This window comes from Peromyscus californicus, unplaced genomic scaffold (assembly GCF_007827085.1).
Source record: "Peromyscus californicus insignis strain IS unplaced genomic scaffold, ASM782708v3 Scaffold_23__1_contigs__length_62951481, whole genome shotgun sequence".
Taxonomy (NCBI): domain Eukaryota; kingdom Metazoa; phylum Chordata; class Mammalia; order Rodentia; family Cricetidae; genus Peromyscus; species Peromyscus californicus.
The window spans coordinates 32,770,229-32,786,903 of NW_026294534.1; the positions used below are offsets into that span (position 1 = coordinate 32,770,229).

At 41.8% G+C, this 16,675-nt stretch overlaps 1 protein-coding gene across 1 annotated transcript in view; it reads right to left on the reverse strand.

Annotated features, from left to right (window-relative positions):
• Positions 1 to 14,675, reverse strand: part of Asah1 (N-acylsphingosine amidohydrolase 1) — a 35,892-nt gene extending 21,217 nt beyond the window's left edge. Inside the window, exon 1 of the mRNA XM_052752118.1 lies at positions 14,223 to 14,675. Coding sequence (XP_052608078.1) covers positions 14,223 to 14,525 — 303 coding nt within the window. The 5' untranslated portion in view covers positions 14,526 to 14,675. The remainder of the gene's footprint in view (positions 1 to 14,222) is intronic.
• Positions 14,676 to 16,675: the final 2,000 nt, after the last annotated feature.

Here is a 16,675-nt window from a genome sequence, read left to right on the forward strand (position 1 = left end):
TTGAATTTTCTCCCAACACAAAATCAGGCAAAAGAAGTTCATGTAGATTTATGACTCTTGTTACTTCTTCTTCCATGTAGCAAGTATGTTTATCTCCTCACCTACAGTGACCTAATACTGTGAAAGTAAAATAAAAAGCACAAATCTGCACTAAGAAGAGGTCGAGTGGGGAGGAAACTACTGAAATTATATGGGAGCTCAGACTATCTGGCTGAACTCTTGTGTAGGAATGGAAATCTCAAAATGAACTATTGATAGCATGGTGAGTAGTTAGAGTCATTTCACTCTTGCCAAAATGGCCTTACCATTAGAGAGAGGTTTCTTGTTTAAGCATGTTGCAAGTGAACTCCTTAACACACAATATTAAGTCTATAGCAAAAAGTAGTTTGTGTTAAATAATATTGATTGTAAAAAGTTCTCACTCAAAAATGCCTCAACCTCAGCTTGGACCTCAAAAAAAAAAAAAAAAAAAAAAAAGAACAAAACTTTAGTGTAACCCAGCTGTTGGGTGCTGTCATGTTGAAATGCCAGGCTCTCTGCTTCAATGTCTAGCAAAAGTTCACAGAAACTGTGATGACTATGTCCAGGTGAGGCTCACAGTCTACAGGGCTGACAGTGAAAACTCAAGTAACAACTATAACTTTTGTTTAATACAGTGCAGTTTGTTTGAAACAGAATCTGACGGTGTGGCCACAGCTAGTCTGTGACTCACTAAAGTTTTATAAATGTTCCTAAATAAACTTTTTTGCTCAGAAATTTCATTTTTACATTTATTTATTGTTAGTGTATATGTATGGGACATGTAAAAATGGCATTGAGAAATAAATGGTGCAAATATTAACCTGGTGATAATTCCAACAGGAAATCAGTAGATTTTAGGAAGAATAAAAATGTATGTTAAGAAAACGAACCAGGAACCTCAAAACATAGAACAGATACAGGGGTGACATTAGCTTGGTTCTTCTAGCATAAGAAAAAGGAAGAAAGCAATTAAAAACTCCAGGGGACAGGCCTACAAAGGTAAGGTACAAAATAAATACGAATAAAACTCAAGAGCTGCTGGGGACATAGAGCAGTGACAATAGCATGCTTATTCAGCTCTGGGCTCAATACCAATAATGCTACAAACAAACAAAACTGCATGATTTTGGACAGCTGGTAGAGGACTTCAGAACTATAGGTAAATAAATAAAATCAAGGCATATTGGACAATGACCAATATTGACAAGTAAAACACTGTTTACCATTTCCATTTTCACTGTTCTAAAATGAAACACGTAACAACGTTCGGAAGGGGATATTATTACCACTGCAATGATTCTATCAAAATTTACTAAGCAAGAGCGAAAACAAAACAAAAAAGTAGAACTGAAAAATGAAGGAGAAGAACCCAGGGCAGACAATGATGTCTGGGGTGCTAGTCAAGGCAATGAGGCAAGAAAAGAGCATCTGAAATGGAAAAGAGGTAATGTTTAATGTTGAATACAAAACTCCAAAGGAATCCATTAAAAACTTACTAGAAATACTAAGCATAAGTCTGCAAGACTCCAGATCAATCTACCAAATTAGCAATCATATATCTATAATGTGAAAAGCTAAAATAAGGGGAAACTATCCCATTTACAAAAGCATCCAAGGAATGCCTATGGACAAAGTACACATGTACAATCCCATTCCATTACTCCATGCTGAGGCAGGAGGATCATCAGCTCAAGCCAGTCTGAGCTATAAGGGAGAATGTCTCAAACACAAACACAAAACAAAAGAGTATTTAGAAATAAACCTCGCCAAGGAAATTCAAAATTTGTACACCTAAAACTACAAAACACTGCCCAACAAAATAAAAGATAACATAGGTAAATAAAAGCTGTCAGATTCATGGAGTGGAAGACTTAATTCTGTTAACATTCCTAAAATTAATCCACAGGTTTCAGCATTAAGAATGGCTAAAATAATCTTGGAAAAGAACGAATTTTTAAATTTTGTTTTAAAACTTTTTAGTAAGTTTTAAAACTTCCTATAAGAAATGGGACTATGTGGGAAAGGAAGGGGTCTGCAGGAAGAAGGGAACACAGGAGATGGAAGGGGAAAGAGAAAGGTAGGTATCGTGAGTCTCGTTGAATCTCTCTCTCTCTCTGTCTCTGTCTCTGTCTCTCTCTCTCTCTCTCAGACAGACAGACAGACAGACAGACACACACACACACACACACACACACACACACACACACACACACACCACGAAAGCAGAAGGGGACTTTTGGGGTGCAAAGGGACCAGTGGAAGGGAGAAACAAGGGAAGGTACTGGGGTACAAACACGAGAAAAGAACAATGTTACACATGCATGAAAACGTCATAAGGAAACCTACTATTTTGTGTGCTTGCTAAAAACATTAATTAAAATGAAGCTAAAAATTTACTACAATAGTAAGTGTAAGTGTAAGTAAGTTACTATATGATCTTTCCACACTTAAATGAGAAAGTAGAAATCTTATGGCAATCATATTAACAATAAGTCTTGACCACACTGGCTGACAGTGGGTGCTATCATGGGTATAAATACATAAAACAATGGAATAGAACCAGGAGTCCAGAAGTAAGTCCACATTTACAATGCTGCATATTGTATACCTGACAATATACACCTATAACATATTAAAAACATCTTACAATTCAGTAATAAAAAGGCAGCTTAATTTTTAAAACAGACAAAAGATGCAAGTAGACATTTTTTTCAGGGAGATATGCAAATGGCCCATAAGCACAGAAGAGACGCCCAGCATCATCTCCGCCTACTGTGATGAGAAACAGTAACAGCGTATGTTGCTAAGGGCATGAAGAAACTGGGATCACTTGGGCTGAGAGCAAGATACAAAACAGCAGCTGCTTTACCAAACCATCTGGCGGTTCCTCAGTCAGGTAAACATGCCATAAAACCCAGCACTCCTGATTCCAAGTCTATCCCAAGAGATAAGAAGACATAAGCTCCCACAAAAACATGTTTGTGGAATTTACAGGAGTGTTACTCATACTGGCCAAAAAGTGGGAGAGCCCAAATGTCCAGCAACTGCAGGATAGACAAACAAAATGAGGTATGTCTTAGGATGGAATATTACTTGGCAAGAAGAAATGAAGAACTGATACATGCTACAAGAAGGATGAGCCATAAACAACTATCCCATGTAGTAGATGCCTGTCACAAAGGACCATACACTGTATAGTGCCCTCCGAAATATACAGAACAGGCAAATCCACAGTGAGGTTGCTTAGGGCTGGGAGTTGGAAACTAATGGGTAAATGAGGAGGGTTCCCTCTTGGGGGGTAAATTGTCCTAAACTAAATGCAACAATGACTGCACAATTCTGTGTCGATGCTGAAGCTATTTTAGTATGTGTGAGTGTGTGTAATACACACATGTGCATCTGTGCGTCACACACACACACACACACACACACACACACACACACACACACACACACACACACACACTCATCCACTGTAAAGGCCAGAGGAGGACACTATGTGTCCTGCCCTATCACCCTCTGCCTTATTCTTTTGAGAAAAAGTCTTTTTTAATGAATCTGGAAATCTGTGTTTTGGCTGGGCTGGCTTGGTTAGCCATTCCCAGCAATCCTCCTGTCTCTACCCTGATGGGATTGTGGGAGGACATGGTCACAACTGGCACATGTAGAGGCCTGAGGCAGATGTCTGGAATCACACTCATTGCTCTTCCACCTATTGACTGAGTCAGGGCTATTAATCAAACTCAGAGTTCACAGATATAGCTAATCTTGCTGGCCAGCTTGCTCTGGGGATCCCTTTTCTCCACCTTCTGAGCCTAAGAACTGCAGGCTGGTTATCTCACCCAAATGGCATTTACATGGATTTCTGGAGTCTTGAACTCTGGTCTTTGTAGCAGGCTTTCTTTGAGCAGCCAACCAGCTCCCAAGTCAAGACACAGAGATTTCTTGTTAGTTATGAACGGCATTAGCTTAGGTTCATTTCTTGCTAGCTCTTATAACTTAATTTAACCTGTTTCCCTTCATCTACATTTTATCTAGGGGACTTTTACCCTTCTTTCATTCTGTATGTCCTACTCTGTGTCTGTCTGTCTGGCCCTGGGAGTCTCCTTCTGTTTCTCACTTGTTCTCTCCCCTTCTCTCCTCCTTGAGCCTAGATTCCTCCTCCTATTTATTCCCTCTGCCCGCCAGCCCTGCCTATCCCTCTACTGCCTAGCTATTGGCCATTCAGCTTTTCATTGGACCAATCAGGTGCCTTAGGCAGGCAAGGTAAAACAATAACACATCCTTACATAATGTGACAAATGCAGCATAAACAAATATAACACACCTTTGCCTAGTTAAACAAATGCAACATAAACAAATGCAACACACCTTTACATGCTAAAGTAATATTCCGCAACAGGTCCTCACAGTTGCATGGCAAGTGCTTACCCACTGAGCCATTGCCTCTGTCCTTCTAACTGTATATTTTTAATGGTGAACTGTATTTCATGAGCGCTATCTCCACAAAGCAATCAGAAGAGCAGTGACAGTGGGAAGGGTGTTTAAAATAAGCTCTTTATCCATCATTGCCCATGAGATAGGCGACACCTGGACCTAATTAATTCTGCCATATATAGTACAGCCACATCATCAGTATCGATATGTACAAAGATAACTTATTAATTTTGAGTGCCCCACATATCACGGCAGCAAGCAATCAAAGGAGCTCAGCTGTAAAAACTAGTGTGCCAGGAGACACCTGCTCTGGATGAACTGATACTGAGCAGGTGATTACCTCGTCAGCTAAGAAACAACTGAAGGCGGCTGTTCTCAGGAGGGGACTGGAGGAGAAAAAATGGACTAGGAGACTAACTTTTCCTAAGTCTATCCATGTTATCCCACTCTCTTTACCCATGTACACCTGATATATATTTCCAAATATTAATTCTTGGACTTGTGTGGTTTTACTTTACATTATATGGGGAATTTTTCAGAGAATTATTCTCCGACATTTTTAAATGTTTGAAACTATCGTTATCTGAAGTTATTGTAAAGCAATAAAAGTTCCCGCAAGCATGGCAAGATGGTGCACCCAGTACTCCCAGCATTTGGGAGGCCTAGGCAGGAAGATCATGGGTCCAAGGTCATCTTCGGCACATACTGAGTTTAAAGCCAGCTGGCTAGTTGAGTCCCTGTCTCAAATAACAGAAAGAAGGAAGGGGAGCCTGGGAGATACCTCGGTGAATAAAAGCACCAGCTGGGAAAATAACTGTGAGGACCTGAGTAAGAATTCTGAGAACCCTATAAAAGCATAGCACGGAGCACAAGAGGCTGTAACCCCAGCACTCCTACAGGGAGATGGGAGACAAAGACGGGAGAATGCCCGGAAGCTGGCGAGCTGCTAGCATGGCATATGAAAATAAAATGGCCCTGTCTCAAACAAGGTGTAAGGCAAAGACCAACAACCGAGGTTGTCCTCTGGCCTCCACATGAGTGGTGGCATGTGTGTGCCTGCATTTAAACATACAAACGTGTACACACACACACACACACACACACACACACACACACACACACGCACACAGAGAGAGAGAGAGAGAGAAAGGCTAGTCCTTGTTTAATAAACTTTAGGATGGTCACCATAAAAGTAGTACTCTATTAAAGAAAGTCTTCAAATACAAATACAAATTTTCAAAACATCATTTAGTGGGGGCTAGAGGAATGGCTCAGTAGTGAAGAGCACTGGCTGCTTTTCTAGAGGACCCAACTTCCCCGCACCCACATGGTAGCTCACAACCATCCGTAACTCAAGTTCCAGGGGATCTGACACCCTCTTCTGGCTTCTTTGGGTACTGCACACATGTGGTACACAGACATATATGCAGACAAACTACCCATACACATAAAATAATCAAATAAAAATAAAAGCTATTCTTTTAATAAGGTGAATAATTACTAACTTTATAAATGCAATTCTGATTTATATTAACATGAGCAACATAAAATTCTTCTAAATATCCATACTTTTAGTTAGGTTTATAGTGGACCTGAGCACTAGATGGCTCAGGAGTTAAGCATGCACAATGCCCTTGTAAAAGACCCACATTTAGTTCCCAGGACCCATGTTAGATGGCTCACAACCACCTGTAGCTGAACCTCCAGGGAATCTGAGGCCCTCTTCTGGCTCCTGAGAGCATCCCCACTTATACGGCACACACTCATACAAACACATAAATAAAAATAAGTATTAAGAAATCTGACTCGATTTATAAACATGCCATTTCTGCCCTTTCACTCAGTTCCAGATGACTGGGGACTGTATAGTCACGTTCAGAATGCTGGGCTCAGCTCCACTAGCCATGACACACTGGTGACAGATCAGAGCCCAGGGCTTCTCCTGCTCTACCACAGCTTCCTACAGCATAACAATAAAATCAGTGCTTCCAGGACTGGGAAGACAGCTCAGTGAGTGGATAAAATGCTTGCTGCTCAAGCATGAGAGCTGCGTTTAAATCCCCAGCTCACATAAAGAAAACCAGGCATGGTGGCACACACCCCAGAGCCCAGGGTACATAGAAGCAGGATAGACCTAAGGACTTCCTGGCCAGCCAATGCAGCTAAAATGGTTCAGGGTAAGAACTTGTCTCAAATAAGGTAGAGATCAATATAGATGAGGCATAATGTTACCTTTTGGCCTCCGTATGTGCACACAGAGGAGTGCAAAACACACACACACACACACACACACACACACACACACACACACACACACACACACACACACAGTGCTTCAGCTTGATTCCTAACAGAGAATAAACTGCATATAATCCAGATCTTTTCATGATAACCAGACTAAATTAAGCAAATAAATAATGAAACATACTATCCCTTCCTCATTATATTTGCATGTCATAGGATCTAAAGCTAATATAAAAATCAAATTACAGGCACATCTCTTATTGGACATCTGTGAGGGAAACTGAAAGTGGGCAGTCAGGTCTTTAGGAATGAAGCTGACCTGCCCAAGTGGTAAGAACTGAAAAACAGCTGGGTGGTAGTGGCACACACCTTTAATTCCCAGCACTCAGGAGGCAGAGACAGGTGGATATGAGTTCGAGACCAGCCTGGTGTACAGAGCAAGATCCAGGATAGCCAGGGCTGCACAGAGAAACCTTGTTTCAAAAAACAGACAGACAAAAAACATATATATGTGTGTGTGTGTGTGTGTGTGTGTGTGTGTGTATATATATATATATATATGATCTGATGGAAATAGCTAGAGAGACGTCTAGAAGATGAGCCAGGATATGGGGGTCTAGGAATAATAAGAACATTTGAATCCATTGGAGCAGACAAGCTCTTCTACAGAGTATAAATGAGAAAAGGAGAAATAGTCAAAAGCCTAGTGAGTTTCCCATGTGTGCCAAGTAAAGAAGAGCCCAGCGAAGTTAACACAGCAGCCCAAATGGGAGAGTTTAGTGTGACAGGACAGGCAAGGAAAGGGAAGGAAATGGGTTACTTCTTTTAAATACCATTGAGAACAAAATGCCCACTTTGCTTGGCGACTAGAGGTTACTGGTCATCTTATTCTGCATAGTATAGGGACAGAAAATAAATGACAGCAGGGTGAGGAGTGATTAGAAGGAAACAAACTGGGGTGAGAGAAATGACTGTTCTCAGTAATAAATTCGAGCAGATCTGGAAGATGTACAACAGTGAGCATATGATTGTGTAATGAATTGCTAAAATGAGCTACAATTTCATGTGTGTGGTGAAACTGTTGGCATTAGCAGTGATGATCACAAAGCTTCTATTAATCTCTTAAGCCCTAGATGGTTTTGTCCCTGTTACTGTCCTACAAAGGAAAGAATGCACAGGTCTAATTTGTTCTCTTAGTGCTCTGCCAGAGTCCTTCCTGAACACTAGCATTGAGTCAGCCAACATGATAGACTAGGCTACTGCCCTCTTAAGTGGTTGATTCATCTACTGTTTATTTAAATATCAGTAGCTTACTAGGGTGCATTCAGTTAAAGCCCAGAAGGCATGACAGCAACCATGTTTCTCTCCATCTGAATTATGTTTGTTAAGAAACATGCCCTTTCATTCTCCCGAGTGCTGGGATTAAAGGCGTGTGCCACCACTGCCCAGCTCATCACATCATATCTTAGTGGACTCTTCATAGATGCAATGGTGAGGAATAACTTAAGATGACCTTCGGTTACCTATACTGAAAACAGCCTCAAACACAAGACTTTTAAAAAGCCCAGCTGATGTTCCACACCAAATAACTCATTTGTCTTTTAAAACTAGCCCTCATCCATATTCATACGTTTTGAAATATATTTAGTCATTTTGAAATATATTAGTGACCAGCCAAAATACATTTGGCTAGACTCTAATATATAGTTTATCGTTTATATAATGATTCAAACTAAACAAACAAGACAACAAAACCTGAAAAGCAACTGCCTCCCATTCTGTCAGAGAATAAAGTTATCAATCTTCCAGGTAGTTCTGAAGGGCCTTTTGAAAACTAGGTCCCAATATCTTCAAGATCAGTGAAATTTTTTAATAGTGCCTCATCACAAAAAGCTCCCAATTTTCAATCTATAAGTGAAGATTTTAAAACAAAATTAAGTCCCCTCCACATAACATCTGTCTTTTTCTTTATTTTAATGAGAACAGTTCAATGACAATAAAATGGCCATAAACCAGACTACAAAGAAAATTACTGATTTTTGTTTTACACTTATTTTTCTTATTCACAGAAGACCTGTGAAAACACTTCTCCAATTAGATCCTAGTAGACTGACTAAACGTTGATATTCATTATTCTGCATTGTGGGATATTTGTACACTGTGTGAAGATGTATTGTGGTGATTGGTGTAATAAAAATCTCAATGGCCAAAAGCTAGGCAGGAAGTATAGGCAGGACTTCCAGGAAGAGAAAGGAAAAGGAGGAGGAATCTAGAGGGTGGAGTCACCAGACAGACAGAGAGGAAACAGGAGGTGCAAGATGAAAAAGAGGTAATGCCATGTGACAGATGTAGATGAAATAAACATGTTAATTTAAGTTATAAGAGCTAGTTGAGACAAGCCTAAGTTAAAGGCCAAACTTTCAAAATTAATAAGATGTCTCTGTCGTTATTTGTGAGCTGGCAGCCAAAAGAAAAATCCACCTACAGTTGGCGCCCAACGTGGGGAGCTGGCAGCCAAAAGAAAAATCCACCTACAGTTGGCGCCCAATGTGGGGCATGTAAATCCACATAGGGTCTGAGAAAACTGGAAAAAAAAAAGTTCTGAGTAGGCTCTGTGCTTGCAGCATACATGGGTACAGTTCTTTTAAGAGGCCCTGCTACCAAGCACTTGAATGGCATTTATGAGCACCTGGCAGGACAGGTGGCAGGAGACTAGGCAGAAATGCATGGACAGAAACTTCCCAGAGCTTGGGCGGATAAGACCAGCTCCAGGCCGGGACCTGCAGGCATGAGGCTCCACTCTCACCAACCAAAAGGGAGCAGAACCAGCTGCCAGGCCATGTGTTAAATGGAGGCATGTGGCAGACAGTTTAGCTGTTGCTTAGCAGTTTAAGGTTTGGCTCACTCGATCAGAGAACACTGTAGATGCACAGAAAGTCAGGTCTAGACTGAGAAAACCTCTGAACAGATACAGTATACTTTAAAATGTGCTGAGATACTAAAGAAAAAAAAATGGGTATAGACAGTTATAAAAAAATAAATAGTTTAAAAATAATAAAGTCTTTAAAGTAACATAACAGGAAAAAGCCACATAAAGATGGGAAAGACACAGGGCATCTGGATCCTGTATGGTGCTTTGTTGACTTTGAATTTTTTAAATGCTAGTGTACAAAAAAAAAAATAGCTGCTGAGAACCACTAGATTATAGAAATTGCTAAATTAAGCCAACATATATATTTTAAGAATGTCTTCACTACAGAATGGAAGTCAAAAAGTATGTTATGGCTTTGTTCTCACAGGAAACAAAAAGTTATGGTTCTTTTCAAAATTAATGAAGATCAGATTTGACTGGGGGCGACCTCCTGAAAATCTTGACTACAGACATTAAAAAAAAGAAACCAAGAAATACTATAAGACAGGTTACCTATATGCTGATCCTTCTACACGGGAACAGCTCTGAGACTAGATGAAACATGATAAATCTTGCTGGCTACAGAGTTCCCATGAATTATTATTACATGTCATCCTTTCATACGACACAGATAGTGGTTTAGTTACACAGTCCAAATGGACTTATAAGTTGACAGATGCCTTTTACCTGCTCAAATATAAAACAAAAAATTATCTTTAGCTGATTTGTATACACCACACATTCCATATTTGTATTAATATAGATATATATGTTACCTTTAAAAGTTTGTGTGTTTCCAGAAAAAAAGGACCAGACATCAATAAAGACAAGTAGCCCAGGTAATCTCAGAATGCCTCTGTTGCAGTTTCCTCAAAATTCTACATCTAGAACAACTTCAAAGCTGCTAGCTGAGATGGTCCAGTCTCAGACTATCCAGCCAGAACTTCAGATAAGCCCTGCACTTTCCCATCACACTGAGACTGGACAACAGCTAGCTCTCCCAGGACTTGACCATTATCTCAATTTTCTCAGGGTCCCCTAAAGCTGCCATTACTCCTAGACAACAGGCAGCAGTCTAGAGAACATGACACCCACATTCCCAAGAGGTAGGGTGGGTGGGTTTTGGTCATTTGGTGAGTTATGGATGTTTGTCATCATTTAGAGGTGTTGGTTATAAGTTGTTATTGGTAACGGCCAGGAAAAAAGGTGAACAGAGGAGATTAGATTCAGGGATCTCTTTATGGAGGGAAAAAAGGGGGATATAGAATGCTGGGATAAAAGGTTAGATTGTTGAATCTACTTTTGAACACCCACTAGTGTCAAATATTTTATATTAGTATGGATTTTTGTATATTAATACTCTTTTTTTCTACTCTTGTTTAAGGTATTGTACATATGCAGCTCATTTAAAAAAGTAATGTAAAGTTCTAATCCTTAAAAGGTATTATTATAAACCATTTAGGATAATTAGGAAACCAAGCTAGTAGTTAGTCATCTCTAACAACTGCAGTAGTGTTATGGATGTTTTCAAGGCCATACAGAAAATATATTTTAGATAGATAGATAGTCCTCAAACACTTCAAAGACCTACAGATTATGTCATTTAAAATGTTTTAATAACACAAGGCTTTTCATGACAGTGAGACATGTTTGTTCCTGGCAGCACCAATATAATTGAAAAAAGGATGATGGGCATCAAAGAACCTGCATATGGAGTTTCCTTTTATTGTGGCAAAGCTAGCCATTTAGGTAAAAAAAAAAAAACCAACTGCCCTTGCCTTGACTACCGAAAGTATGCTCTACAAAATGGACAAGCAGGACACAAAAGAAAGCGACTACTGAACTTTGCCAAGACAAAGTAGGACAGTCCTTCAAAATTCCTGCTTCACAGAAAAGTCTGTCAGGTAGTCTAGGCCTATAGGCCAAAGATGGATGCCCCAATGTTACAGAGGAACCTTGTATGACTATCCAGGCAGCCAGATGTCTCTGTCATTTCTATAATTTTGGAAGTTGTTTATTCTGCACTCCCTGTTTACTCAGGTAATAGATCCTTCTCTGGTCTTTGATGGAGTAGAAGACCAGACAGTTATAGTTACAGTGCTCCTTACAAAATTCAGAAAAAAAAAAAAAACTTACATAAGAGATGTAAAGTTTATAATGTTGAGAAACATAAAAGCTTACATTGTTTATTTAAGATGTTTTAAGGTCTAAAAGGATATAATAGAAAATAGTTTAGATATAAAACTTTGGACTCACTATGCTAGGCTAGATAATACAGTATTTTCTCTGAATTTGCCAAATACAAATCATACAAATCGACTGGACATTATGAGTGTAATTCTTGCCTGATAATTGTTCTTGTTATATATAGTTTTACTATGCTAGAGTTAAAAACTTTCCCTTTTATTTAGATAGAAAGGGGGAAATGTTGTGGGATATTTGTACACTGTGTGAAGGTGTATTGCTGTGATTGGTGTAATAAAAAGCTCAATGGACAATAGCTAGGCAGGAGATATAAGCGAGACTTCCAGGGAGGGAAAGGAAGAGGAGGAGGATCTAGGAGGGTGGGGTCAACAGACAGAGGAAACAGGAGGTGCAAGATGGAAGAGAGGTAAAAAGCCACGTGACAGAATGTCGATTAATATAAACAGGTTAATTTAAGTCATAAGAGCTAGTTGAGACAAGCCTAAGCTAAAGGCCAAGCTTTCATAATTAATAAGTTTCCATGTCATTATTTGTGTGCCGGCGGCCAAAAGAAAAATCCGCCTACAGTTTTGGGTAAAACTATTAAGTCAATTGAAGTGCTATTGATTTTTCGAATTTTGAAAACAACTAAATATTTTTCGTGGGCTAGGGATGTAGCTTGTGTTAAGAGCTTGTCTGGTGTGTGCAAGGTCCTGGGTGAGCACTCTAGTACTGAAAGAATAAATAAGGAAACAAACAATAAGATATCTTTGCTTAAAAACAAAGTATTAAGAAATAAAAATAATAACCTGCGACCAGTACATGAAACTACTCTGCGGTTTCCAACCAACATCACTTAACACCAGACAGGCATGTAGGACCCCGGGGGATTTATGCTTTGTTCTTGGACACAAACACACTCAGAGAACTAAGTTCCTCAGAGACATTAGAATGAGATACGGCAAGCTTACGTCATGATTTTGTCCACAGGTTGATAAAGAGCACCACTGTAGCTCAAAACACAACCCTTCTGCTGCCAAGAGAATACTTGTTACCCAATCTAGAACAAATCCTGGATTAAGTTCAAATTCTCTAACAAGTTGTTTTGTTTTGTTTTGTTTTGAAAGTTGTTGTTTAACCCGTGGGTGGTTGAAAAGGTATTTTCTCAATCCTTCACTTCGACACTAAACCTAATTTGCTCAACTATTAGTATGTCCCTTTGGTAATCTTTGGATAAAAGGAACTGGCTATCAAAATACCAAATCCTTTCACAATTCTCACAATCCCAACCTAGCTCAGAAAATGAATTCTCCATCTGCACTAGAGCAAACATTTGGTTCTTCCTTATGATATTTCAATCGTCTGTACATAATATGTTTTGGTCACTGAAATTACTCGACAGTTTTCTGCATTCTACTTCTATCTGCTAAGTGTTTACTCTGGTGACTGATAATATCCTGCCTTTTCTTTTCTTTCTTCTTCTTTTTTTTTTTTTTTTAACTCAGAAAGCATTTCTCCTTCTAGGAATAATAAACTCCTGCTATCCCCACTTTCGATGTCCTGCCGTTTCCACAAGTCATCTGGCTCGGGTAAGGTACATCCAGGTTCCTAGATATCAAAATATGCTGGTACCAAAACAAAGCAAAATAAACAGCCTTAGGTCTATAGCTTGTTTAAAAAAAAGAAATAAAGAAAGGAAAAAAATCAATTCATGAAGTGTCGGTGTCGGACTGTGGCCAAAAGCCTGAATTTATAAATGTTTCTGTGAATAATGATGTGACCTCTGGCTACATTTTCACTCTAGGGCTACTTCCTATTGTATTAAATGCAAGAGTCACGCTAGTCCCTCGCTGTCTCTTGCGGTTTTATAAAAATAAAGTCCCGTGGCCTTGCGACTTGGTCGCGCAGCACCACGGGACAGGCATTCCAAGACTGGGCGTGAAGGCCACAGCCAGTGCAGCTTGCTGGGGGCTGGCGGGGGGCCGGGGGGGGGTTCCCACTATCTGGACAAAGACTGCATGTGATCCACAGCTTCCTGCGTGGGCTTCTTCAGGAGAAAGCACTCGGTAACCGGGCAGAATATGCCAAAGTCACGGGGCAATCGGTAGCTTTTCCTCTAGAGAGTTCTGCCTACAGCTGGTAGTTCAAACATTAACACCAAGATTGGAGAATGATTGAACCCTACCCAGTCGTTCATGGAGGCTAGAGCTTCCCTAAAACGTGCTCCCTTTCCAGAGGGCACCAAAGCGACTTCGCCCGGGTTTGCATCCAAGCTCCGCGGGACCGAACGTTAGGTCCCCGCCAGATGCAGCGGGCGAGCAGGTGTGTCCCTTGCTCCCCACCGCCCCGGCACAGCTGCGCCCCCGCCTCCCCATCTGTGCCTGCACCTGCACCCCCATCTGCGCCTCGGCTGGAGCTCACCCACCGGCGGCACTTGCTGAGCCCGGGCGCAGGTGACAGTCGCCGCCAGGAGGACCCAGGTGAAGAGACTCGGGCCCAGCATCTTCCCAGCTGCCGGCGCTGCTCGGAGGGACTCCCTCAGCCGCCGCCGCGGGGACCACCTCGGCCTGCAGCAGGCCGCGCCCCCGACGCGTGACCAGCTACCCCGAGCCACACCATCCACGGCGGGGGACACGCCAGGAGCCGCGGGCCCCAGAGTGCAGTCCACGCACAAGGCCAGAGAGGGGCTGCGCCCCCGGCACTCCGGGCAGTGGTTTCGTCCAGCCATAGCCACGCCCCCCAAGGGCGGGGCTTCTAGCTTTCCGCAGGACTTCACCCTCTTGGATTGCCCCGGCTGGGGCTGGGCCCCGGGTGCTGGAGGATCGATCCCTCTGGGCCGGACCCCACGGACTCGGGAGAGGTCGGCTCCTAGGCGTCGTGGTTCCTAAGCCCACCAAACGGACCCAGAGTCTCAGAGCATAACGTCTGACCCAGTTTGTCCTCCGGGGAAGGCTGGCCCCAAGTGAGTCACCCTATATATCCTACCCGAGGGGCATCACTGCCTTGAGGGGCAGGTGTCTGGGCCAGGACCGGGAAGTTTCATCACTCGGGGTGCTCTAGGCTGTGAATTACCTGCCTGGGATTTCATGGCACTGCTCAAAGCTAAGATTTGGACTTTGATTTTTTTTGCTCTTATGTCCGGGGTTGGAGAGGTCGAAGGGTGGGACCTTCAACGACGTATTTGTTCAGTTATTCAACTAAAGTGTTTTCGTTTAGCTCATGAGACTTCAGGTTAGCCGACCTGACCTAAACCTAGGACAGGTTTCTTCACAGTCTACTTCTGAAAAGCAGATCGACAGAAGTATAATACTTGCTTGGCTTTCCCATCATCCTTGGACAAGGCTCGCCGTAATAGGGTGAGTTACCTAGAATCCAACAGGAAAATTTGCCTTCTGGATTTACATTTTCTGCTTCAACGACAGACATCTCACGAAGTTTTGGGGTTTTGTTTTGTTTTGGCGGGGGTGGAGTGGGGGGAAGTTTAATGCTGCATTAAAACTCATTCAGAACCATTAAAATCTGATTTCATCCCCACCCCACCCCAGTGCTGGGGGATCCGTGTATTTCTCCTTTCTTTTTCGTGTGTGTGTGTGTGTGTGTGTGTGTGTGTGTGTGTCTGTGTGTGTGTGTGTGTCTGTCTGTCTGTCTGTCTGTGCCTGTCTGTGTCTGTGTCTGTGTGTGTTGTAATAGTTTTGCCAGTTATATTGCTTCCTTAGAAAACGCAAACAAGGCCGGGTGGCAGTGGCTCATGCCTTTGATCCCAGCACTCAGGTAAGTGGGGAGCGGGAAGGGGGGCACAGAGCCAGGCGGATCTCTGTGAGTTCAAGGCCAGCCTGGTCTACAGAGTGAGATCCAGGACAGGCACAAAACTACACGGAGAAACCCGGTCTCGAAAAACAAAAAAAAACAAAACGAAAGAAAGAAAGAAAGAGAGGGAGGGAGGGAGGGAGGGAGGGAGGGAGGGAGGGAGGGAGGGAGGGAGGGAGGGAGGGAGGGAGGGAGGGAGGGAGGAAGGAAAGAAAGAAAGAAAGAAAGAAAGAAAGAAAGAAAGAAAGAAAGAAAGAAAGAAAGAAAGAAAGAAAGAAAGAAAAGAAAATGCAAACAATCCTTGTTGAAGGTTGGGAAATGAGAAATTGATGTGGTTTTCACCACCCTAAATTTGGAGGCATATGATAAACAAGTTGTTTTCTTTGAGGAAGTTTAAGTGTTGAAACACAGCACAGGACTGACACACACTTGGGTTCCTGCTTAGGTAAGCAAGATCAGAACTTTTTGAAGGGGAACACCGAGCCCAGCCGTAGGCCCCAAACTCAGGATCCCGAGGCAGAAGGATACTTTCAGTCACTGACTGTGGTCTCAAACTAGTCTAGACCACATAGCAGGACTTCATCTCCAAAACAAAGACAACAGACTACTGCTACACACAGTTCCCTTCTGATACTAGATGTGAGGAAGCAACAAAGAGACATGAAGTTCTTCCCTTATGAAGCTTACTAGATGGGAAATAGACTGTAAACACCATGCATATGAGCATAGTCCAGACTTTTAACATAACATTTGGTTTAAAGAAATAATGTTATGCCGGGCAGTGGTGGCGCTCGCCTTTAATCCCAGCACTCAGGAGACAGAACCAGGCGGATCTCTGTGAGTTCAGGGCCAGCCTGGTCTACAGAGCAAGATCCAGGACAGGCACCAAAACTACACAGAGAAACCCTGTCTCAACAAAAAAACAAACAAACAAAAAAATTATAGTGCTAAGTTTAACTACTTCAGGACTTCCAAGCTCATTTCTTCACGCTAACCAAAACTGAGGAAATAATGTATATTCATATAAATGCTTTCAAAATAAAGGCATTTTCAGGCGCCAGGCTGAGCTCT